This window comes from Triturus cristatus, chromosome 11, assembly GCF_964204655.1.
Source record: "Triturus cristatus chromosome 11, aTriCri1.1, whole genome shotgun sequence".
NCBI classification, from domain to species: domain Eukaryota; kingdom Metazoa; phylum Chordata; class Amphibia; order Caudata; family Salamandridae; genus Triturus; species Triturus cristatus.
The window spans coordinates 479,821,224-479,847,659 of NC_140594.1; the positions used below are offsets into that span (position 1 = coordinate 479,821,224).

The following is a 26,436-nucleotide window of genomic DNA, read 5'->3' on the forward strand; positions in this document are numbered from 1 at the left end:
AGATAAAAATAGGCACGACGGGTTACAATGGGGACAAAAGTCTGCGTTACCTACCCTTCACTATCTGCAAAGGGAGAGAGAGAGAGAGAGAGAGAGAGAGAGAGTATTTCTACTCCTCCCCGTTTGTAGACAGCGAATATCTCAAAGAGAACAATCAATAAGCAATACTAGTATTTTCAATCAATCAATCGTTTCGCAATTTGTCGTGTTTCACGACCTTACCCGGACCGCGTGGACAGTTTCTCGTCTTCCGCCTCCAGCGCCCGATCGTCCTCTACTCTCCGTATTTGCCGCGGCGCTCCTGATGGTTCCCAGTCAGGACCGTAGATCACTCGAGAGAGGTCTGCTCGGAACCAGTGAAGTTCGGATGATCGGCTGCCAGACGAGGGTCTATCGGGCAGGAGCTCTCCCGATCGTTGCAGTCGTTCACTCTGTCGTCGGAACCTCTCCCACTGGATCCACGTGTCGCTGATGGGCCCCACGCTTGGGACGCCAATTGTTAAATGGTAGCGGCAGTCGTAGTCGATAACCTTTCAAGTATTGCCCGGCGGTAATCGCCTCTTCTACCATTCGATGCTAAACCAATAAAGAGGCAGGCGCCGGAGACTGGAAGGCAGGAAACAAAGTTTTATTCCGTCGGAGTGGAACACATCAGATCAGACAGCGAGGTATCGTCACGAGGTGCTCTAACTGCATCTCTGAGGCCTGGCCTCTTATACACAGGTTTATGACTTTATTGCAGGTTTATCGTACATGGCACATTTTTGAGATCGCTTTGATACATGAAAGAACATCCTCAGAATCCCCACTTCAAGCTCGTTCCCACACATATCTACAGTGGAAGTCCCCACCCCACCCACAGTAGGAGATGGCTATCACACAGCTGGACATTCCGCCAGTTCCCGGGGGTGTGTGCGACCGGTCGGGTCTCAGGGGGTGGGGGGGCCTTGATCTACTGTAATCCCTTTGATGTGGGGTGTTTCCCTTACAGTAGGGGCAATAAACTGCATCCGCAGGGCTAGGTGATGGCCTGGGATCGGTTCGGACAATGGGGCGCAGAGGAAGGGGGTTATTAAAGAGATGCATGACCATGTATGGGATGTCGGTCAGGCGCGGGATGTGGTTCCATGGCAGGGTCGCGCAGAGGGAGAGGGTTTATGGCCCGTGTATGAGAGAGCGGGGGTGGCCGGCGCGCGGGAGAATGCTTGCAGTGCCAGGGGGACGCGCTGGCGATTAGCAATGATCAGTGAGAGACCAGGGTGCCTAAAATGGCTGCCGTGCGCTTTCCTGTGTGTCGCGCTGGGGAGAGACGAAATGGCGCAGATAATGTTCAGTTTGCAAGCTAAATTTCCACAGGACAAGGAAAGCAAGTAAGTGGACTCTGGACAGACGTGGGAAATCTCAATGGCAGTGCAGTGGTGTATTGCAAACTCTAATGCACTGCTAAACCAATAAACCACCAGCAATGAGAAGAGATCAAGGACCTCATGCAATTTCTACCAGAGTAATCTAAAACTAGGGCAAAAACAATAGTACAAGAGCGTAAGAACAGCGCCAGTACTTGCCTTAATTCAGCACTTGACACAGTAGATGATGCCAGCAGGCACCTGTGTGCATCTGCAACACCAAGGAGATTTGCCTGCCTAAGGATGGCCGGGTTTAAGCAGGAGGTACACACTCAGTAAGCAACATTCCCTTCACAGGGAGAGTCTTGTTGGTAGCACAGTTGACGAGGTGCTGCAACACTTGAAAAGGGACAATACGACGGCCAAGGCACTCTGGCTTTTACAACAGAAAATGCATTTTACTGACAAAATGGCCCAGACGAAGAGAACACACACAAGGGGCAGCTTGTAACCTTCAACATTGTATGCTCCGTTCTCTTCTCCAAGTGGTCCATCAAGTACATCACTCCAGTGGCAGTATTGGTCACTTTCATCCCACCCCTTTTGAGAGAGACCCAGAGGTAGAGGAACTGCACTGAGAGGCAGACCCTCCAGCAAGTGATGGGACAGCAGAAAATCTACACAAGATGCCAGGCGGTAGGAGGATCTGAGGTTTCTTCCAGGAATTGAAGGAAACCACTTTCGACAGATCATAATGGTTACTGCAGAGAACTGCTAAACAGACCACCAACAGTAATATCATGAGCATAGGTAGGCAGCAAAGAAGAAAAGTTGCGCCTTCGGCAAGCAGTTAGTTTCCTCTCAATCAAGAGGGCAATCGAACAGGTACCACCAAATGAAAGTAACCAAGGGGTTTATTCAGTTTATTTCCTCACTCCAAAACCAGACTAAACACTTGGGCCCATTTGAGCAGGTTTATGAAGACAAACCAATTCAAAACGCCAACAGTGCTGGAGGTCATCCCACTGTTGCAAAAAGGAGACTACATGTGAGCAATAGATCTGCTAACGAACACGAAACACAATTCCTGAGATTCATTGTGGACAAGGTCCATTATCACTTCAGAGATCAAGTCCGCTTCAAGGGTTTTCACTAAGTGGAGAAGGGGAATAAATGCAGAACCATATTTAGACGATTGGCTGGTAAGTAAAGACAAAATCATAAATCATTGCCAGGACAACATAAAAACTGTAATAAGGACGCTTTACAAGCTGGGTTTCTCCCTGAACATAAAAAAATAGTCCACAGAGAGGAAAAATATGTTCCTGGGGCAACACCAAACTCTGTGAGAGCCACAGCCTTCCTGGTAATAAACAGAGTCCAATAGAGCAAGCTCACCGCTACCAGAAGGGTCAATGTCTGACAGTGAGTACAGTGGGTTAAAATGAGGGACATGATTGAATTTTACATATCCTTAACACCCCATGCACAACTTCACATGAGGCCACTCCAGGAGTGGCTACACCTGCAATGGTCACAGGCAACCGGGATTTGGAGGATCTAATGTTTGTGACACTGGCAGAATGCAAACTACATTACAATATACAGACCATTGAAACTACCAGCTCCCTCTGTAACCATCACAATAGATGCATACTACACTGTGAGGAACTCGCATCACAAAGCTGAACACCAGGGGACTGTGGAGTCCAGAAGAAGTTGTGAAACATATAGATGTACAACTTTTTAACACTCAAAGCTTTCCTGATGCACATGCTCTATCTCAACAAATAGGGGGCAGGAGGGCAAAATCTCACATGCTCTCCAAACTAGCACAGGACAAATGGAAGTGGGCTGTACAAAGCACGATAATGCTGGTGACTTTATACCTTCCAGGGATACAAAACTCAGAAGCAGACCAGCTAAACACAAAGGCAAATACTGAGTGGGAGCTTAAGCAAAAGGTGTGGAAGATGTTTTCTGAAAGGGGGCACACCAAGTAAAAACATTTTGCTGCCCAAAAAATGTAAAATGCTGAAGCTTCACTTCCAGGCAACCGCACCACTGGTTTACAAGGAATGTCCCCTCAGTAGAATTGTTGGGGATATTTGCCTTCTCTATTGACCCAATTCCATTGATACTGCTAGCTGTTGACACAGAAATGGAAGTGGAACACAAACCACCAATTCTAATACCCTCCTCAGTGGGCCAGAGAAATGATTCTCTGACCAAGTGGAAATGGCATAGGGCAAGATCATAAAGCTGCCAGCACACTATGACCTGCTGATAATGCACGGGGTCAGGTATACCACCCAGAACCAGCTACCCTCAGCCTAACACCATGGTTCCTGAACGCTTAGAATTTGATCACCTAGGCCTACTCTCAAGGGCCTTGGATATACTCAAAGGAGCCAACAGGCAAACCATATGGAGGTGTTACACTGCAAAAGTGAACAGATTCATACACTAGTTTGGAAAGGCCTTAGTAAGGGATGGACACAGTACACTACAGTGGTCTGGTGCCCGATGCATGTGCTGGATGAGAAATTCTCCTATGTCTCACTCAAGGTACTCTTGGTGGCCGTAATAGCATGTACATGGGAGTAATGGGGAGTGTGTCTTTACCACAGCAGATATTAAACAGTTCCCAGAGGGAGCAAAGAGGATAGCAAACCCATTGGCTTTATTAACATCTATGTTGAATCTCTACCTGGTGTTGACCCAACTGATGAAGTATCTTTTGAATCCTTGCACAATGCAGAACTCTAATATCTAACATTAAAGGCAGCCTTACTGATTGCCATCATGTCTTTAGGGGAATTCACCCTTAAAACACAGGAACCGGATCTGCAAGTATCCAAGGACAGGATAGTGATGAGAGCAAATCCGTTTATCCCTAAAGTGGTTTCATATATTTATGTAAACTAAGCCATACAATTACCTGCATAATTCCAGCAGCCTAAAACTCAAGCAGAGTTAGCCCTACATATACTGGTTATTAGAAGGGAATTCATGTATTACTTAAAGACTAAACCAATCTGGAAGGAGAAGTATTTTTCTCCTTTGCACAAGCAAATAAAGGCTTTTCACAATAGAACTATTGTGAGATGATGGTCCAGACATTTTAGACATGTCACAAAACAACAGGGGTGACACATGGTTAAAAACCAAGGGCACACTCGACAAGCAAGAAGGGAACAACATTTGCCCTCCTGGTTAACATTTCCTTAAACGACCTATGGATGGCAGCCACATGGTGTTTTGTGCATCCCTTCACAAAACATTACAGCGTGGACATTCAAACAAAGTGTGTTAAAACACCTGTTTGCAAGTACACACTGTTAATCCTGTCGTCCCATGGAAAAATATGCTCCTACAAAAATAATGTACAACATGTGAATCCAGAAAAGATTCACAGTACAAAACAAAGTGATTACTTGCGGGTAGGGGGACTTTTCGAGCTTGAAGAATTTTATGGATTTGCATGTGACCCACTCACCTCTCCAAATGAGGGAAATATGCAAATAAGGAAGATAAACATGGTATAAGGCAAGGAAGTTATAAATGGGGGGGGGGGGGTGGGGGGGGGAAGCTGAAGATGGCAAATACGTTGAGGGGTGTCTAAGATGTACGTCTGGCATCATTCAAGAAGGGATGCGGGATCAAATGGTCAATTACTCAACCGCATACACAGGGAAAAAAAAAGAGAGAGAGAAAGAAGATTAAAAGAAACCATTCCAGACCCAGACACTAAACGGGGGAATAATGCATTGCATGTGAATCCAGAGATTGCAAGACTACTACCAGTAAATAACTATTTTGTTATTGTTGATCCAGAATATGGTGAATTGTTCTTTGTTTTGATCCATGTAACTTAGAATATGACCTCTTCCACATAGCCTTAAAATATGAGCGAGAAAGACCCGCCCGGCAATTTTACTACTTTTATTTTCTCCTGGGCAGGGTCTAAATTTCAGTGGCACAGACCTATCAAGGTTGGACCTCCGATACATAAACTTTAAGATGGCCAACTTAAGTCGTTGCAACCTCACCCATGCCAACCTCTGCTCATCCAACCTGGAGCGTGCTGATCTCTCTGGATCCGTATTGGATGTAAGTATAATTAAAATGGTCCACCTCGTGTTTAATTATGTTTAATTATTGGTTGGCAGCATCAACATTTTTGAAGAAAATAGACCTTTTTTCCTTTAGCAGCAGCTAACATCTTCCTTCTAAAATGCATGATAAATTACTTCTCGATGTGCCTGTGCAAAAGGTACAAAGATACCCTAGGGAATTTATACATTATTGTTATACATTTGTCGCAGTAAAAACAAATTAGATAGGCATTCTAAATTAAAGAAGTTCCTCTAACTTGTATCCTTCTACTTAGTCCTGCCTCATTATTCCCTTGCATGTGTTTTGTCTTTTCTGATGGTCAGGTAGCCTTCCATGGAAATTTGTGCATTTGATTAGATGTCGGAAAGGAGAGTTTTGTGTTTGGAGATCACTTGATCTGCTTATTATTCTTTTATATGTTTGTAAACTAACATGCCTGTATGATGTGTCAGAGGGCACACTACCCTTTGTAGATCACGTTCCCTCTTCTCTTTACATTTTGTGTTCAGGCCAGAATGATTTAATTTTTTATTTCTTTGTTCAATGGAGCCTGCTCTTGAGGACGGCTGCGTTATTGTTGCTTGGGACGGTCTATGAGGAAATAGAAGCTGTATCATGGGCTTCAATGAACAGATACATTAATATTTAATCAGAAAATAACACTGAAGAGTAAAATATAAAACTCAGAATGGAAAGAAGAAAACTTGAAATTAATTTGACTTGGGACATTTAGGCCTGATGAAGCAAAAGAAAGTCAAAAAAGTTGCAATATTATTGGATGAATGAAGACAAAATTCGGTTTGTACTAAAATAAACTAATAAAATAGTGGAGAAATAAATTCAAGTTGACAATTTTCTGGCTATACAACATTCTATAAAAAATCTGTAAAAGTTTAAATGTCAAATAGATTAAAAGTGTGTGCCGTTAACATTGTTCAAGCCTTTGATTCTCCCGCTGTCTCTTTTGTTGTTGAACTCGCATCTTGTTGGCACTACTTCATTTCCAAGGGCTTTTAGTGACACTGTTGAATAAAACATGGGTAAAATATTCTTTTCCTACTGCACTACAAAGTTATTGCACTATATTTTCTTTTTTTGTGCGTTTTTTGAAAGAAGACAAGAGACCTATCTTTGAACTATACTATACTGTCTACTTTTCAGAAACTCATTCCATTCTTTTGTACCCAATGTGTTTGAAAATGTATTCCCTATGATAAATAAAAAAAATTTAAACGTCTATACTCTGGGAGCATGCACATCCCAGAGTGTTGGGGCTCTTGCACCATAGGAGTTGGAAGGGTCTTGAAATTGCACAGACATGTTTATTGAAAGTTACAAATTAAGTTAACTTTTTAATATTCTGTAAAACGTGATTACATTCTCATGACTGAATTTTTAATCACACAAGCTAGAGTTGGAACACTGCAATAGTAACCGGTTTTAAAGCTTATGTCGGAGTCATTTGCAGCAAGAGTTTTTTAAGTAACCTATTACAGTTGTTTGTAAAAATATTGCTGTTATCTTTGAAAATGGTTGACCAGAAAATCAGGTATGCTTGGTAGAATTGCTGTCTCCTTTCTATAACAAAACCAATGCTAACTTGACTTAGGTTTCCATTGTTATTTTTTTATGTTGAGCTTGATCAAGACACTGAAATAAATAATGGTTCAGCATTAAGGGGTCTTAAGAGTCTATGGTTCACAATTTAATTTATATTGCCATTTTCTAAATATCAATATAATGTAACTTTCATGTTTATGAAATATGTTGAAGTGAGTTCAGCTAGATCTATAGCTCAAAACCATCTTTGGCCCCAGGACTAGAGTAGCGAGTGGTGGAAAGCCTTCCCAGTCATCCAGCTGTCCTCATAAATTAGGATGCAGTTTTCAGCAACTAGACCTAGAAGATTTAAACAAAGAGAATATTAATTTGAATAAGTGCCTCTTTGTGCAACATGTTGCTGTTTTATTACCAACCGCTGAGCACTGTTAAAATATTGTTGCATGTCCACAAATGCTTCTTAAACCTCAAGTCAAAGCTTTTCCAACCAGTTTGTGATATATGTGTCCATAAATAGTCATTAAGCTGTGCAACCCCCCCACTTGCATGGTGACCTCCTATATCAATTCCCTGTTGAGCCTTAGATGATTGGTTTAAGAGAGTCTACCACATACATATTATTTTATCATTGCTGTATTACATTTGGACAGTGCCCAAGAACATGTATAGTTTACTTATCTTTCTTCTCCGTGTTTTTGTGATGTAAAAGTGCATTATGATCTACACTGAAAAATGTCACCACCTACTGATATTTGATTATGCTCTTTTATTCTAACTTAGTCACAGTGCTGTTTCTGACCTATTTGGCATTATGTTTCAGGGAGCCAATCTCCAGGGTGTAAAGATGCTTTGTTCCAACGCAGAAGGAGCATCTTTGAAGGGTTGTAATTTTGAAGACCCTTCTGGCCTTAAAGCAAACCTGGAAGGTAAGTTGGTAGTAAAATATAATCTGACTGATAATGCTGCTTCTTGTGAACAGGTGTGGGGAGATTTTGGAACCCTAAACCCTTTTGGGAAAGGATAACCAAAAAAAGGAATTTGGTGAATACTTTAATTTCACCCACTAGTAATTATTCTAGTCAGTTGTTTTTTTTCTTTTTGCCCACCATGCCACCTCAGACAGGAACCATCCATCTGCAAGTCAGCCTTGGTTCTTCTCTCGTAGAAGCAGTTCAGCCCTGATGGCAGACAAGATCCCCTCTTGACAGGAACTCATGCATCCCCATACAGCTTTTATCACAGTTAAGCCTCATCAGTGAGGTATAGCTTGAGACCTATGGCACATCGAGTACAGGACCCGTATCTGGGTATACCTGTCATACTTAGGACTTCGCAATAAGGAAAACAAAAACATTATCTCTGGAAGGCAAGCTATTTATATTAATCAATAATTATGTCTCAACCTGCACACCTGTCTTGTAACAGTATACCTGAGTTAATCAGTGTTCAAAGTGTTCAACAGTGCGTGCAACTGTGATTCTGGGATCTGCCTATGATCCCTATACTAATACAATGAAACCTGGGATGCGAAGACACTCCGTTCCTACTCACAGTGCACAGCAAGAGGCCCTAAGGTTTCTGCATTTAAATTAGAAAATCTGAAAGAAACACGCAGTGATAGATTCCTTACCTTAGAATTACCCCCAAGCTTCCGACTGGATCTGGAAAGTTTTCGTCAGCAGTACCTCTGCGCGTCGGAAGGTGGTGTCGTGCGGCTCCGTGTCCTTCATTGGCACCGTGGTCTCCGAGATGACGTCGCGGCAGCTACTTAGATGCCGCCCTCGCGCGCTGACGTCAGTTCTTTCTTTTTCCGCGCCAGCAAGCGCAGATCCGGAGAGTGCGGTACCCCCAGTCATTTTTTTGACTGAGTTTTTTTTTTTAGGCTTTTTGTCCCTGTTTTTCGAGTCGTTAGACTCCTGGTGCCATAGGGATGCCCAGCTTCAAGTCTTGCGGTGACTGTCATCGCATGATGTCGGTGACGGACCCGCACCGCATGTCTCTCTGCTGCCTGGGGCGCGACCACGACCCCAAGTCGTTCCCCAACTCCCGGGCCATGGCGCCGAAGAGTTTGCGGGAGCGGTCCCGAAAGTTGCTTGAAGTCCAGCAGTCGGCTCCACGCCGCTCAAGGTCCCGGTCCTGTGCGAGGTCGAGGGACCGGTCGCGGAGCCATCATCATCGTTCGTCGGGATCGAAGTCTTCGCATTCAGGGTCAGGTAAGGCGAAGCATCACAACAAGTCAAAGGTGTCATCGATCACTGGCTTCCCGTCGCGGCTGAGGGTGCGGGTGGTGCCTCCACCGCGGCTCCGGCAGAGCCTACGCAGTTCCCATCGGCCTACCCGCCCTTCCCGGGTCCGTCGGCGACTCCGGCCCAGCTGCAGGAATTTCTGTTAGCCATGGCCTGCTTCTTTGGGCAGCCGGGCCTCGCCGGCGCCCCGGGGGCCCGACTGGGGGTCCTCGCCCTTTACTGTCGGCGGCTCCGGCATCGCTGTCCGCTCCGGCGCCGCAGGGCACCCAAGGATCTAGGCATGGATCCCGGTTGACGCCGTTTGACCTTGTGACACCTCCACCGACTTTGACCCCACTGGCACCACCTCCGACGTTGCCCATGCCACCGGACGACGACGTCTCCGGTTTCAGCCCCGATGTGGACACGGTGTAGATTCTGACACCAATGGGGCCTTTCTACCCCTATGTCCAGCCTCCTTATTTTCGGCCTGTACGTCAGCCTTCGGAGGAAGGGGAGGACTGGGAAGGGTCTGAGTACCCTCTCACATTTCAAGGAGAGGATGTGGTCCGTCGGCTAGACTGCCGACTTTGATGCTGGAAGCCAGGGTTCGAGCCTCTGGGTCGCGTCCTCATCCTGTGATTCTGGGCAAATCACTTAATCTCCCCGTGCCTGAATGTGTAACGTAACCGGTGCTCATGTAAAGCGCTCCAATACCTTCGGGTCGAGTTTGCGCTATATAAAATCTGCACATTTTTTTTTTTACAGAAATGTGAGTATTACCTGGACTGAGCAGAGGAGCTGGGGGATGCCAGTGGTCTTGACACCTCTCCTGACCTTGACATGCTAACTCAACCTACCGTGGCTACGGAGGAGGGTGCAAGTTACGCAGTGGTGTTGCGCAGGGCGGCCGAGGCTCTCCACCTCCAACTTCCTACAGTGGCCATCAGGACTAACCTCCTGACAGAAGTGCTTCAGCCGGCCGCTACCTCTGCAGAGCCAATGCTGCCTTCTAATGATGCACTTCCTGACGTTCTTTTGGGCACCTGGTCCAGGCCCAAAACAGGAGCTCCTCTGGATAGGAACGTGGCCCGATGCAATCGCCCGGCCCCAGGCGACCCCCTTTACCTCTCCCAACACCCCACCCCTGAGAGCTTGGTTGTCCAAGCCTCCACGACCCAGAGAGCATTCCCTACCGCACCCCCGGGGAATCCAAGAGACAGGAACAGTTCAGGAAGAATATTTTTTCTTACGCCAGTTCAGGGCTGCGGTCTGTGAACACTGCATGCCTCTTGGGCCGCTATTCCCACTCTGTGTGGCATACGGGGGCGCAAGTGCTGCCTCAGTGTCCGGAGGAGGCGCAGACAGTGCTCTCTCAGGCTATTGCTGAAGGGTGAGATGCAGCAAAGCAAAGCTGGGTAGGGCGATTCCGCCACGCCTGGCTGAGGACTACTGGTTTCTCGGGGGATGTCCAGAACACCCTGATGGACATGCACTTTAATGGCATTCGCCTTTTTGGCAACAAGTGCGTTGGAGCGCTTTAAGGACTTGCAGGCTATGGCCAAGTCCTTGGGCCTTTCCGTCACGTGCCCTCCTCCGCCTTCTGCTTTTCGCTCCTTTCGTGGGCACGGAAGGGGCACCCTGACACGTTCGCTTCAGATCCACAGGCTGGCGCAGCAACAGTCTCAGCGCAGACGTTGGACCCGTTGAGGCGGGTCAGTGGGGCCAGCGGGCGGGACAGTCCACCTCCACCCCGGCCACCACTGCCCCTAAACCTTCCTAGTCCAGTTTTTCACGCCCATCAAACACCAGTGGGCGGAAGGATTCGCCATCACCTCCCCCACTGGCGCACCATCACTTCGGGCAGGTGGGTTTTACAAATAGTCCGAAGGGGCTATTCCCTCCCCTTTGAGACTGCCCCTCCACCCCAGTACCACCGCATGTCGGTGGGATCACTTGGCACTTCAACAGGAAGTCGCGGCCCTCTTGGACAAGGGAGCCATCGAGCGCTTCCTGCGCCAGAAGTAGGACGTGGTTGTTATTCCCACTACTTTCTGGTGCCCAAGAAGGACAAGGGCCTGCGTCCTATCTTGAACCTCAGTGACGTCAATCGCTTCCTCCGGAAGGAGATGTTCAAGATGCTAACTCTGGCTCAGGTCTTGTCTGCCCTGGACCCTGGAGACTGGATGGTAGCTTTGGACCTGCAGGACGCATATTTCCACATCCCCGTCCTGGCGGACCACAGGCGTTACCTGCGGTTCATGGTAGGTCACGAACACTTTCAGTTTACCGTGCTCCCCTTTGGCCTTACCAGCGTCCTCGGGTGTTCACGAACGTGATGGCGGTGGTCGCTGCTCATCTGTACAGATCAGGGGTTCCAGTGTTCCCCCTATCTCGACGACTGGCTGTTGAATGTGGGCTTGCCCCAGACGGTCATCTCCCACCTTCAGACTACCTCCTGCATTTGCTGGGGTTCTCCCTCAATGTGCCGAAGTCGCACCCGATTCCCTCTCAGAAGCTCCTCTTCATCGGAGCGGTTCTGGATACTACGCACTATAGGCCTATCCTCCCGAACGGCGAGTCCAGGATATTCAGGCTATGATTCCGATCTTTCAGCCTCTATCCTGGGTTTCGGTCAGAATGGCCCTGAGGCTGCTGGGCCTCATGGCCTCCTGCATCCTGCTGGTCACTAATGCCAGATGGCATATGCGGGCTCTGTAGTGGGACCTGAAGTTCCAGTGGGCGCAGCATCAGGGGAACCTGTCCGATTACGTCCAGATCTCAGAGGGCACAGCAGCTGCAGTGGTGGCTCACGAAGCGGCATTGGGTTCAAGGCAGATCCCTCTCCCTTCCCCAACCGGAGCACACATTAGTGATGGACACGTCCCTCCTGGGATGGGGGTGCCACCTGGGAGAGGCGGAGATCAGAGGCCTCTGGTCTCCGGCGGAGTCCAAGCTCCATATCAACCTTCTGGAGCTTCGGGCGATCTGACTTGCACTGAAGGCATTCCTTCCCTCTGTCAAGGGGAAAGTATTGCAGGTGTTCACAGACAACACCACCGCCATGTGGTACTGCAACAAACAGGGCGGTGTGGAGTCGTGGACCCTATGTCAGGAGGCTCTGCGCCTCTGGACATGGCGGGAACAGCAGGGCATTTCCCTGGTGGTTCAACACCTGGAAGGTTCACTGAACGCCAGGGCGGACGAACTCAGCCGCAGGTGCATGATGGATCATGAATGGCGTTTTCACTTGGACATGGCGCACGGTCTCTTTTGACAGTGGGGAGAGCCTTGGTTAGATCTATTCGCCACCTAAGAGAACGCGCAATGTCAGCAATTCTGCACTTTGGAATTTCCAAGGCGGCACTCGCTAGGCGATGCTTTTCGTCGCGAGTGGAGTTGCGGTCTGTTGTACTCCTTTCCGCCTATACCACTTCTTCCCAGAGTGCTGAAGATCAGGTGTGACAGGGCCCAAGTCATTCTTGTGGCTCCGGACTGGGCTCGAAGAGTTTGGTATCCCGAGCTACTCAGTATGACGCTCTAGCCCCCCGATCCGACTGGCTCTTCGGGAGGATCTTCTGTCGCAGCAGCAGGGGACAGTCCTCCACCCGAACCTGACCAGTCTCCACCTCTTTGCGTGGAGATTGAGCGGCAGCAGTTGATTCCTTTCGACTTGGCTCCTGAAGTCTGTGACGTCATTCTGGCAGCCAGGCATCCCTCCAATAAGTTGGTATACGCCTGCAGGTGGAACAAATTTGTGGCATGGTGCACAGCAAAGGCTGTGGATCCCCTTTCTGCCCCTCTTTCAGAAGTTCTTCTGTTCCTTCTTTCTTTGGCCCAGCAGAGCTCTGCTCTGGGCACTATCAAGGGCTACCTTTCTGCTATTTCGGCCTGTCTCAGGCTCCCTGATCAGCCGTCTCTTTTCAAGTCCCCTGTTGTAAGTTGATTTCTCAAAGGCATTACTCATCTCACCCCCTCCCCCCTTTCCCTTCGTAATGCCACAGTGGGACTTGAACCTGGTTCTTACATATTTAATGTGCGCTCCCTTTGAGCCACTTCACAACTGTCCTCTTCGTCTGCTGACTTTGAAGACTGCTTTCCTGGTGGCCATCACCTCTGCCAGGAGAGTGGGTGAGCTCCAAGCTCTTTCTTGTAAATCTCCTTTTCTATCTGTCCATCAGAACGCGTCCATCCTTTCTGCCAAAGGTTGTCACTGTTTTCACATCCGACAGACCATCACTTTGCCCACCTTCTTTCTGCCTCCGCATCCTTCCAGAGAGGAAGAGAGGCTCCACCGTCTGGACCCAAAAAGTGCGCTCTCATTTTATCTGAGTCGCACACAACAGTTCCGGGTGGATGACCAGCTCTTTGTTGGCTACATTGGCGCCAAAAAAGGTCGGCCGTACACAAGTGGACTATCTCCCAATGAGTCGTCTTGTGTATTAAAGCCTGTTATTCTCTGGCTAAAAAGGAGCCTCCGGTGGGGCTGTGTGCCCATTCCACCAGGGCAACGGCTGGCACCAAGGCTTTGGGACATGGTGTCTCCTTACAAGACATCTGTCAGGCAGCTACGTGGGCCTCGCTGCTCACGTTTACTAACCACTATTGCCTGGACAGCCAAGTCCGGAGAGACTGCTTCCTTGGCCGTTCTGTTCTCCGGGACTTTCTGGTGTGATCTTGGTTCGCTGACCCACCACCGGGGTTGGTATTGCTGGGGTATCTATTCTAAGGTAAGGAATCTATCACTACGTGTTTCTTTCAGATGAACAAGTTACTTACCTTCGGTAACGATATATCTGTAAGAAACATTAGTTAGTGATAGATTCCTTACTGCCCCACCCATCCTCCCCGTTCTGGGAACTGATTTCTAGGATTAAGGTCATCCCTTTCAGGTCCCTAGTTTTAATGCACCAGTGGTCAGTATCTTGCATGGCTCTGTGTTCCTGGCGCGGAAAGTCGTGTACAGAACTGACGTCCGCGCGCGAGGGCGGCGTCTAAGTAGCTGCCGCGACGTCATCTCTGTGACCACGACGCCAACGACGGACACGGAGCCGCACAACGCCACCTTCCGACGCACAGGGGTACTGCTACCGAAAACGTTCCGGATCCAGTCTGACGCCTGGGGGTAATTCTAAGGTAAGGAATCTATCGCTAACTAATGTTTCTCAAAGATATATCATTACCGAAGGTAAGTAACTTGTTTTTCAAACGTTTAAACCAAACAATCCGACTTTATTCCCGTATAGTAGTGTTTCTTCATTTGAGATTGGGACCAAAATATGTCCAATTGACTTTTAATCCTAAATCATAATTGAGCAATACAAATGTCATAATTCATAAGAATCAATACATTGCATTAACCCCTTCAGCGCGGCGCGGATTCTCGCGCTGTGCTGAAGGTTCTATTGCGCGGGCGGGGCCATGACGGAGTGGTTCCGTCATGCGCACAGCGCAACCGACGCTCATGATGGAACCGCTCCGTCATGAGCGTCGAAGGGGTTAACCATCAGCATGGTATTATATGTTCATCAAGCAACCGCAATGCATTTCGGGTTAATACCATTCTTCAGGGGGGTAGTAATATTTTTTGCCATTTTTTTTTTTTTTTTTTTTGGAAAAAGTTTTTATTGAACAATAATTCGGTTACAAGTATGGGCCTACAACCACCCGGGCCGGCCGCTAGGTACATAAGGAAATATACACATATCAAGGCTGCAATCCGTTCCCAGGGCACTGCCCCGCAGTGGCTCAAGATAGTCCTCGAAGAACAGCAAGCGTCAGTCCAACAATAACAGAAACAAAAAAGAAAAACAATAAAAACAAAAGGCGAGTTACGAGGGATATCAGTGCGGTTCAGGCTCCCCCCGGGAAACTCCAGTCAGAACATTTGAGCAATCCGCTAAAGAGAGGAGTACCGGGAGGCCGGGAACGGAGGGGGGGGGGGAAGGGGGTCAAGGGAGATGAACATCCATATGTGGTTGTTACAAAAAGCGCTAGGGGCCGTCTTTTTTGCCATTCTTAAATGTGAACAAAATATCCGCAGCCTCCTGCCGGAACACAAAATAGAAATAAATACTTTTTTAGTTTCTGGTAGAACAAAGGGAATACATTAGGTGAGGATATCTGTGTCAACACACACTGTGAACCACCCTTCCCCAAACGTGTGGCATGCTACAACCCTACCGAATGCTGAGAAGTGGCTCTGCTTACAACGTTGTGACGTGAAGTTTTGTTGTGTGATAAAAGGGTGGATACCCAGTGTGATTCAAAATGAAAATCGAAATGAGAAATTAGAGTTTGCCCGCTGGTTACTTAAGTGAACACGTGGAAACGACACTGTGGTGTCCGTGTAAATCCTAACGAATCAACGGACTCCCCAAATTAGAATAAATGACTACTTCTCTGTTATCGTAGGAATAGGTGTTCCAAATTATTGATGAATCCGAGACAATTCCTGTGGTGTAAAAAGTAAACTTGTTGGAACCCATATTACAGTCTAATTACAGTGTTTTAACAAACTCCGTGGGAGCGTCATGTGCTGCCTTACCTTTCGCTTGTGCCGCATTTATATACCTGAATGGAAACAAACAAAAATTCTAGCAGAACTTCCTAAGTACAAGTTTGCGATGCCATTCAGAGGCCGAAAACAACTGGCTACACTCACCAGAGTTTAGTGTGAAACGTCCAAAACTACGTCTCCCTGTCATGACGTCAATCCGTAAAACATCCCTATTCGTATACACCCAGAGGAACGCCCCGAAACAAATTACCAGAATTCCACAGTGTATGAAGTTTAATGTTCATTCAACTCAGAGCGAAACCAGGGTCGCTCAGGTGCCCCATAATATGAATGGTGTGAAACCAACGTTTCAGGAACTAATATATAATGAACACAAACTACGGTAACTGAAAACAACTCTACGTTCCTATTGGGAACCAGTGATCATATATGTACGTAACATCAGTGCGTGAATCCTACCAGTCTATGTACACTGAGGTACGCACTTTGATGACTTCAAATGCCATGGCCCCAAATCAATAAACATTATGATTTATGATTCATTCCAACTTTACACTGGACCGAGGTCCCAAAAATGGCTAAAGTGCATGATGTACAAATGTGACACTAGTGTCTCAGGAACAAAAGTGCAATACAACAGTGACTGAGAAATGAACGACAATGTGCTCATATAAGACTCATATAAACATATATGTGAATGCAAAGGTGGCCTGAACCTTATCTAGTATGCTGTTTGGTAAGTGATGTCTCAGTGGGTGCAGACACAGATTTACAAAGAGATGATTTGTACATGAGCGTTACATTGTAAAAGTTACACCATGATACAGTATCTTAAAGGAAACACAACATTTCACAATGATCATTGAGACCTTTTGGAATGAGAGTCCCCAAGTATTTAATCCAACATGTTTCCCTCCACTCTAGTTGGATGTGTGGATCTATACCTGTGTGTGCGATGATCTTCTCTAGAATGGTGAATCGTAACTGTGGAATTGTGTGTTGTGTGTTAATCCAATGTGCAGCTAGACACAAATTACTGTTTTTTGTGCGGATCATACTCTTATGTTCCACTATCCGAACTTTGATTTTACGTAATGTGCGACCCACTTAATTTAAGGGCATTTGATTGCATAAATCACTCCTTTGGTGTTGCAATTCGAGGAGTGTTTCAAAGTGATACTTTTGCCCATGTGAGGATGTAAAAATGTGTTAACAATGATTACATTCCCGCATTGACCACAATTCCAATACTACTTCATGCCAGTATAAGTTTGTGCATCTTTCAAAGTCATTGGTTTTCAAAGTCTCGCTGAAATTCTTAGCACGTGTGTGTGCGAATATAGGTTTGTCCGTGAACGCGGTGGTGAAATTTGCTTCTTCTTCAAGAATTTCCCATCTTCGTAAGATGCTCCTTTTTGATTTGACTTGATTGAGAGAATTTTAACACACAAGCTTCTCGTTGACTGCGACTTTTAAGTGTGGCTGACCGTAAATCCCTACGATGTTTTAGACTGAGTCACAATTTTCTTTGCTGAATCCAGTATGTCAACAGGATATCCACATTCAATGTGTCTATTCCATTGCTCCTGTATAAGTGAATCTGATTCTTGATCATTGGCTAGAATTCTTTTAATGCGGATAAATTGGGATACTGGTAAATGTTTTTTTAACGTAGGCGGATGAAAGCTTGAGAAATGTAATGCATTATTTCTATTGGTTGGTTTCTTGTAAACTGATGTCTGTAAGCCCGTGTCGGTGTTCTGAATCAGAATGTCCAAAAAATTGATCGTATCTTTGTGGATGTGATGCGTAAATTGAATACAGGAATTTTGTTGGTTCAGTGTGTAAATATTCTCTTCAAGTGTCTGTAGATCACCATTCCAAATCAGCAGAATATCATCTATGTATCGCATTTAGGTGACCAGATGCTTCTTCCAGTGATCTCTGTGACGAATGTGCCTGTATTCAAAGTACGCCATAAACGTATTCGCATACGAGGGCGCACCGGTAAAGCCCATGGATGTTCTGGTCCTCTGCAAAAAGTAATTGTCTTTCCGTGAATAGTAGCTGTGATACAGCGAAAACTGGAATAAATGTAATAAAAAGACTCAGTTCACATCGTCTCGTTGGTTGTTCAACAGCATTCATTTTACCGCATCCATGCCCTCCCCGTGGGGGATTGAAGTATAGAGTGCTACCACATCAATGGTGCATAACAGTATATCCTTGGTAATGTCCTTGTGTATGATTTCAAGTTTGTTCAGACAGTCAGTGGTATTTCTAACATACTTGCTCCAGGATTGCACCATAGGCTGAAGAAATAAAACCAAATATTTTCCTATTGGTTCGTCTATAGAACCACATCTGGCCACAATGGGTCGGAACGGTGGATCCACTGCATTCTTGTGCATTTCAGGTAGCATGTATATATGAGGTTGTTGCGGAAATGCAGTTGATAAAAAGCGTTGTGTGGTGTCATTAATCCAACCCATCTCTACCGCATGTTCCAAAATTTTTGATAGTATAGAGATTAAGTCTTTCGTAGGGTCCGATTCCAAGCGAATGTAGGTATCTGTGTTCAAACCGTGTTCATCAACTTTACGATCATGAAATGTTTTGTCCATTGCCTCAATCGCCCCGCCTTTATCAGCTGGTTGAAAAACAAGATTCTCATCTTTACTCAAGGTGCGTAAGATGCAGCGTTCCTACTGAGTCAAATTGGTGCGTTTAGGCGGTTGATATTTAATTAGCTGTAGATATTTTCTCACTAACAGTTCGAAGTTGTCTAAGGTTTCATGTGAGAATGGTGCCATAAATTTACTTTTTGGCTTCAGTCTGTCTGCTGGTTCAAAAGGTGTCTGGTTCTGCGATGAAGCCACTGTATGAAAAAAACCCTGTAATCTTAACTTTCTCATGAACTTAAATAGAGCTTTATCAGATTCCAACACAATTGATGAGTAGGTAGGAATGAAGGCCATGGCTTTGTTAAGTACAGTGATTTCATCTTTACTGAAAGCTCTTTGTGAAATGTTCATTACTAGGCTGTCGTTTTTTTGAGATTCCGTTGAGGTCTGGATGGTTCTACTGCTTTTTTTTTTTTTTGTCCACTCCGGACTCATTGTGTTTTTGCAGTTTCTCCCTTGTCGGGTGAATGGTTTGAGTGGCCCTGATCTAAAAAAATTAATAAATAAAAAAAGGCTGTTTTCCACCAGTAGTTAAAGTTGCTCTTTCTGTATTCCTTGCCGTTAGATCTTTTGCTGATGGCGCAGCTGGTCTATCAAGAGATAAATCCTGTTCGGTGGCAACGCTTTCTTCTGAAGATGTTGCTCCGGGTTTCTTAAAGAGCTTTTTGGAGCGTACGCCTCAGCCCATGAGTAGACCTCACCCAACTTATAATCGATCGTGTCCCTTTTGAATTTTCTCAATTTCCAATCGTGTACTTCTTTGGCGTTTTCACTAAATTTAGCTTTAATGTTGTTGAGTTTTTGTCCATTCCTCATCCTTCACACATTTTACAATTTCATCCTTCCGTTCAGGAATTTCGGTGGCCAGTTCCCCTAAAATTGGTGCTAATGCCTCAATTATGGGGCAAATTAAATCTAATGAACATTTGTTCAAGATAGCATACCACCGTGTCATAATGGTCTTGTTGTACTTAAATAGCATTGGTTTCAGGGCTATCCTGAGGCCCATTGGTATGCGTTTCACTTTGATACTGGATCAACGTCGTCGCATGTAACCGTTGGTTAATCTTTTTTCACATGGTATATTCCAGTTGTCGCAACATTTGTTGTAGTGTTCCGGGGGTGTAACTGAATGTTCTAACATTCTGTATTAAGGAATAAATGGATTCCGCTTCTTCAGTAGAGTATACTTTCGTTTCAGCTTGATTTGTTGTCAAGTCTGCTATGTCCTTGAATGACCTGTTTCAGTGGGTGCTGGTTGAAAGTGTAGGCAAAATGTAAACTAATCAATAATTGTGTCAACCTCCACACCTATCGTGTAACAGTATACCTGAGTTAATCAGTGTTCAACAGTGCGTGCAACTGTGATTCTGAGATCTGCCTATGATCCCTATACTAATACAATGAAACCTGGGATGCGGAGATACTCCGTTCCTACTCACAGCACACAGCAAGAGGCCCCAAGGTTTCTGCATTTAATATAGAAATTCAAAAGTTTAAACAACCAAACAATCAGACTTTACTTCCGTATAGTAAACAAAGCAGTGTTTCTTCATTTGAGATTGGGACCAAAATATGTTTACTATACGGGAATAAAGTCTGATTGTTTGCTTTAAACTTTTGGATTTCTAATTTAAATGCAGAAACCTTAGGGCCTCTTGCTGTGCACTGTGAGTAGGAATGGAGTGTCTCCGCATCCCAGGTTTCAAGCTATTTATATTGCCATGTAGATGCATTATATTGAGGTGGTAAGAACCGAGGAGAATGTTAAACTAAATATGTGTGTCTCACATCCGTGATAAAATGGATCCTGATTGATTAAACTATAATCATCATGACCTAATTCAGTGTCTGAAATCCTAACTGTTGCAGTCCATGCTATGCTTTTTTACTATGTAATTTACATTTCCTCTGCTATTGTATTCTGTATACTTACTTTTACATCTTCTCTTTCAGGAGCAAACCTGAAAGGTGTAGACATGGAGGGCAGTCAAATGACTGGAATTAACCTAAGAGTTGCAACGCTGAAAAATGCTAAGCTGAAGAACTGTAACTTGCGGGGAGCAACATTGGCAGGGACCGACCTTGAGGTGAGGCTCAATTTGTAAATCTTCTGGATTTGGTATATCAGTAAGCTTCTAAGTTGTATTCACTGTTACTTGTAACCATGCAAGAAACATTGTAAATGGCCATAGAGGACAGTTACCTTTAGTGTATGTGCCGCTAGTGGAACCCATCAGCTGCACAGCATACGGTTAGGACTAAGGTCTGATCTGTGATGTATATTGGTTCTGAAATAGATTGGTTGAAAGAGGGCTAATATGTATACATTTTGCTCATAATGTGCATCCTACTGGCTGGTAAATGTGAAATCTCCAATTGGAGGTATTAAGACATTTTCTTAGTGACAGTCCACCTTCCACATTATTCAGAAAAACATTCTATACGATTTGGTGTATGTGAATATCCTTTTACAAGGCCATTATAGTTAGGTTTGGATTTTACACCACAAAACAATAAAATTTCAGCAGTTAGTTATTTCAGGTAAATAGAACTCGTGCCCTAAGGTAGCTATAACTTGCCATGCACAGTTTTCTCATTAATAATTTTACAGCAAATGTTGCACTAATATTCTTAATGATGTCATAGAAGATATCATGAGTACTGTAATATGTGGGATAATTAGCAGTGCATGGCAAGGGCACGAGTTATAGTTACCTTAAATAACTAGAACTACTGAATTTCTATGGTTTTGTGCGTGTAAAATATGAACCTAACTATAATGGCCTTGAAACCTTTGTTTTTTTCAGTGCATTTCTAGTTTTTTTTTTTTTTTAACATGGTGATATTTAATTACTATACATTAATCCAACCGCCACCGTGCACAGCCTTTGGTCGTGCACAGTGGAGGGTTGGCCGCAGCCAGGCCTAGCGGCCAATTACCCTGCCCACCCGCCTTCCCAATGCAGCCAGCCCCATGCGGCCTTTGGCCGTGCGCAATCTGAGGAGTCGTGTATGGGAATCATCAAGTTTGATTTCGGATGAGCAGGGAGTTCAACGGACTGCCAGAACATCCGCGACCGGAGGATGGACTAATGAAGTCCGGACATATACAAATTAGATGGCGGCTGAGGTGAGGGGTACTCTGTCTAGTGTAGGCTGATATGGGTGTGTGGGATTGTGCACTTTCACCCGATATACAGCCAAGAAATGAACTTGAGACTGTGAGGCGGCTCATACAGAGTTTGATTGGTGTGAAAAAGTCTGAAGGATTAAGCCAGTTGGGTGGGATTGCAAGTTTTGGATTCCAGTTCACTTCGCGATTCACCCATCATGGGTTGACTTTACAATTGTGGGATTGCCAACTTAATTTTCAAATACATTCGGATCATGATTAACAATGTATTAAATGTTACACCCTAGATGGCGGCCACAATATGGTGTCATACCAGGACGGCACAGACTTTTTCTAACGCCCCAGTTAATCCACCAATTGAAACACCCCTGGAAGCTTTAAAAATCATAGTTTCCCAATGTTTTATTGTGTGTCAGCGATTGGGAAAGGTATACATGCCTAAACGTGTCTTTCTGAATAAACCATTGAATTCAGTGTACACCCATGAGTGCCCATTTCTCTTTTTCCCTTCTCCAGGAAGACTATTGTTTGTGGAGAGAGATGTATATATATATATATATATATCCGGTGGAAATTCTGTGATTTTTTTTTTTAGGTGGTCTGCTTTCTAAAGCCTAATTCTACAGGAAAGTGCACACACTGTAGCATATTTGGCCTGCAAGATTTAACAGCTTTTTCTTTAGAAAACTTCAGTCACTTTACCTCATGGTAAGCATAACAGAACTAATCAGTATAGAAATCCACCAGTGTACTGTTAAGACACCAATAGGCAAGCCCCCAACTTGGGACTTGACTTGTACCCCATCCCCATTGGGTTTCCAAGGAACTGGCTTGCTAGCCTGACTTTAAGCTCATCTCTGATTGTGAGTTTACTGCGTTTTCACCACTTTCTGGCTCTTTCTTTTGGTACTCTGTCTTATTACTTACGTTCAGACAGTAATCGTAACAGCCATACTTCTGTGGTCCACATTCTTCCACATGGATAGTTGACTCTTTGCAGAGTTTTTATCAGAGCACCTATTCCCAGCCATGGGGTATCTAACATTACAGAACATGGATGTCTTTGGCATCCTATGATAATGTGAAAAATTGGGGTTGGGGATAAACATACTTTCTATTTGCTTTTACTGCAATTTAATTCATCTTCAAACTTCTCATATTTTTTTAACACATTAATCGGGTTTTGACATTGTTGCTGAATGCTTCCAATTTGACATTTTTGTTCCCCTGAGGATGCAGTGATGTTATATAGTTAATCGTGAGCCTGTCATGTTTTTCTTTTTCAGAATTGTGACCTGTCTGGTTGTGACCTGCAAGAAGCCAATCTAAGGGGTTCGAACGTAAAAGGAGCTATCTTTGAGGAGATGTTGACACCTTTGCACATGTCACAGAGTGTTCGATAATGCTGCGATTGTCAGCAGAAAAAAATAACAAATGCCTATTTTTTATTTCCGCACTCTCACTATATGCAGCTCATTCAAACCTGTATTTTAAACGACACACAAATACCAGAGAATAGTATCTGAGTGGCGTTCTGGAAGATTTCCACTAAGTTCTCTGACCGGAGGAGGTTTGGTACACAGAGCTTTATCCATATGGCTAAGCCACTGGGATGTCTAGTCTTTAGATAATACCCGATTTCCCCCACTTGACACACAGTGAAATCTTTAGCAGTATTACTTTATACTCTTATGCTTCAGGTACTCTGCTTTGATGTGGGAGCTCTTAGAAGTGGGGTCTTGAAGGCTCTCTACTAGTGCTCTTAAATTATTTCAAATAATAACCATGTATATGTACAATGCGTTGCTCCTAGGAACACAGTCAGGAATAGAGCTTTCAAATAAAAAAGCAGTGGATTCTATTTATAATGGACTGTAGGGATTTTGCATATAGACTGCAACTCCAATCTTTGTTCAACTAGTGTTCAAAGACTGCCTTTTAGGCATAACTTGCTAAGAACTCTTTCCAAGGAACCTCTGGTTGAAAAAATTGAGTAATTCAGAGGAAACCAGATCAGATCTGTGGCCATGTGGAAACACTACACAGTTAAGATACAACTTTTAGACTACCTATTTCCTTTGACTGACAGCACCTTACTAAGAGACTCCTTGAAATCTGCCATTATATTTCTTATAAAGGTGCACAACTGAGTTGTGCTTTTAATCTTCTTTGTTCCAACAGCCTCTTCTTTCCATAATCTTGAAACCGCTTTTCCCACCTTTCGCTCTTTGCAGCTATTTTTATTTTCATTTCATACCATTTGTACACATAATGATTTCACAAATTATTTTCATGCTTCCGTTTAGTGCACCTGAGGTAAAATGAGCCTTGTGTCGCTCAGGGGCATCCTAAAACATAAATCCTCTGTTTGTAAAACCACGATTCCTCCATACGCGTAAATATAGATTTGTTCTGTTGAGTTGCTAGATCAAAGCTAAATCTGTGTCATGAGATGGCACTAAGTGGAATGTCTCTCTTGTCATCCTTATAAGCAGAATCCACTGTAAACAATAACGCAGCACTCTAAACATTTTATTTATTGCCTTTGTGCTCTTATCTGAAAGGGTGTTTTTCCTCTTTGTGCCTTTTTTATGAAGTGAGGGAGAAGAATGAGGATACACTTTTCAAGAAGAGTAATTGTGACTTTCGGTTATTGTGTGCTCCTGTTCTTGAACTTTTGGTAAGAACCAGTCACTTTACTCCAGTCACTGCAGTACCACTATGCGCGTAGTATAGAAATTGCACTATGAAACTTAACTGAACTCTTCCAGTTCTCTGTGAATTCTAACCCCAAGGTTCAAGCTTGTGGTAAAGCACATCATCACTTGAATTCCCACATTAGTTACTTGCACTTTGTGATTTTGGGAAGTTAATTACTAGTGTGCCTTAGTTTCTCCACTGCAAATGCAAATCTTTGGAGCTTTGGGTACTGTTTATTATAACAGTTTTAAAAAGTTGCACATTGTTGTTAAAATATATATGTTTTTCTCAATCACACATATCCTTTCTTTGGAACTAATGAGGGCTGGTCACAATCTTTGTAGTATTTATTGCATTCAGACCAAAAACAGCGGGACCAGTCCCCATTAAAACGGAGTTAGAGAGACTCACAAAGGGCACTATCTTTTTTAAAAGTTGGTTCAGTGCTTATGAGAGATTGAGAGTTTTAAGTGTTTGAGTGCAGCTATAAGTAGATACAAAACATGTTACCTGTACCACAAGCTTATAACTTTTACCAAGGTCTCTGGTGACTTGATAAACCACGAGTACTTTCTCAATGCAACCCCACATTCGTATTACAGGACGAAAATACAAGGTTAGCAATTATATATTTTTTATTTTATATGAAGTGATGTATTTCGCTTTCACACTTTTCTTAATGTTTGTATATCTGTACGTCAGTGAAGTGAAGTCATCTAATTGAGTTTTAGGTGTTGTGAGGATTGCTGAATTCAAAATGAAACAATATATCTGTCTCAATCCTCACGAGGGACATGTTAAAATATGAACTGTCTCGCAGTACCTGACCACCATAGATTGCATGCAATTGTAAGTCGGAAGCGGTGAGGTAAACGTTTTTCTTCGGGATTACATTGCAAGCGGTTGTGTTTCTACTGTCCTAAGTTTTTTTATTATAAAATTATCATAGATATAAGGTATATGGGATTTGTAGACTTTTATAGAAGAAGCATTCTGTGTATTCTCTATTCATCTAGAAATTAAGATTGAGAAGTTAATTTGTATGTCCCATAGTTTAAAATTGTTACTGTTGACACTGAGCCTTTCTGTATAGGGACTCCCCTCTAATATCAACCAGTGCTTCATGCATTAGAGCTATCCTTCCACCGCTTAGTTAATAGAGTGAGTGAAGAGCTGCAGATCAGCTTTGTGGTGAGAAGAAACACTTCAAGGTTGACTATGCAAGTACATCATAGTATTATTGAATTGCTTAGTAAATTTTCTGGTTAACAGCAACTTAAAATACTCCCTTTCACATTTTGTGAACAGTCTGATCACACGTTCACATGGAGAGACCACCACCGTGTTTGCTAAACCCTGTTTGCTGCAGTGTTGTGACGACTGATGATAAATGGTGCATGTCTTATCAAAACCTTCATCTTAATACTCAAAAGTTGCACAGGCCAGAGTGTTTTATACCCTGTAACAAAATAGTCGGATAGATCTTGGACCTTGGAATACATTGAAATAATTGAGTATGTAATGTATATTGAAGAAATCGAATAGGGTGCTGAAAACATTGAGGGAACTAAGTGTCATTAGATTCTCAAAGAAGCAAATGGACTGCAGGTAGAAAGCCCAATAAGTTGTTACCCTTGAAGAAAACCACCACCGCTAAGCATGATGGCTCTTCATGAATCCCAGAGAGTGAACCTAAGAAGCACAATGTAAAACATCTGTAAGGAGACACGCCCTGAATTTCAGAAGAAAAAGTCGGCACAAGACATGAAAAGGAGACTTTCGACTTTGCAAAACTTAAGGCACAGATCTTTGAAATGAACACCAGAACTGCTTTTTAATAAGTAAAGGATTCAATGTGTTTGAGCTCAAATAAATCTAGCATCAAAGATGTCGAAAGACCTATCTGTTTGGATGCAAAAACAACACCAAAACAACTCACTTTGTTGAAGTGTTACCAAGTTTTGAAATTGTGTTTTAATTCTTTATAGAGAGACAGCAAAACTTAATTTAAAAATACTAGTGTTAAGTATAGCTAAGGCACTAAACTGTAACTTGCAAAAAGAATCCTGATCAGTTTTGCAACAAAGGAAGAGACGTATGTCCAAGAGTTATCAACGACTTGAACATGAGGAAACTGCAGACACAA

General features: G+C 44.1%; 1 protein-coding gene across 3 annotated transcripts in view; it reads left to right on the forward strand.

Annotated features, from left to right (window-relative positions):
• KCTD9 (potassium channel tetramerization domain containing 9) overlaps positions 1-26,215 on the forward strand; it is a 122,424-nt gene extending 96,209 nt beyond the window's left edge. Inside the window, exons 9-14 of one of the 3 annotated variants that reach the window (XM_085632800.1) lie at positions 5,310-5,459; positions 7,846-7,951; positions 20,411-20,544; positions 22,877-22,922; positions 23,320-23,326; positions 24,192-24,463. In XM_085632800.1, the coding sequence (XP_085488926.1) occupies positions 5,310-5,459; positions 7,846-7,951; positions 20,411-20,544; positions 22,877-22,922; positions 23,320-23,326; positions 24,192-24,321 (573 nt within the window). In that variant the 3' untranslated portion in view covers positions 24,322-24,463. Of the gene's footprint in view, positions 1-5,309; positions 5,460-7,845; positions 7,952-20,410; positions 20,545-22,185; positions 22,299-22,876 lie in introns of all 3 variants that reach the window. The other 2 variants (XM_085632798.1, XM_085632799.1) reach the window with 2 other exon arrangements.
• The last annotated feature ends 221 nt before the right edge of the window (positions 26,216-26,436 follow it).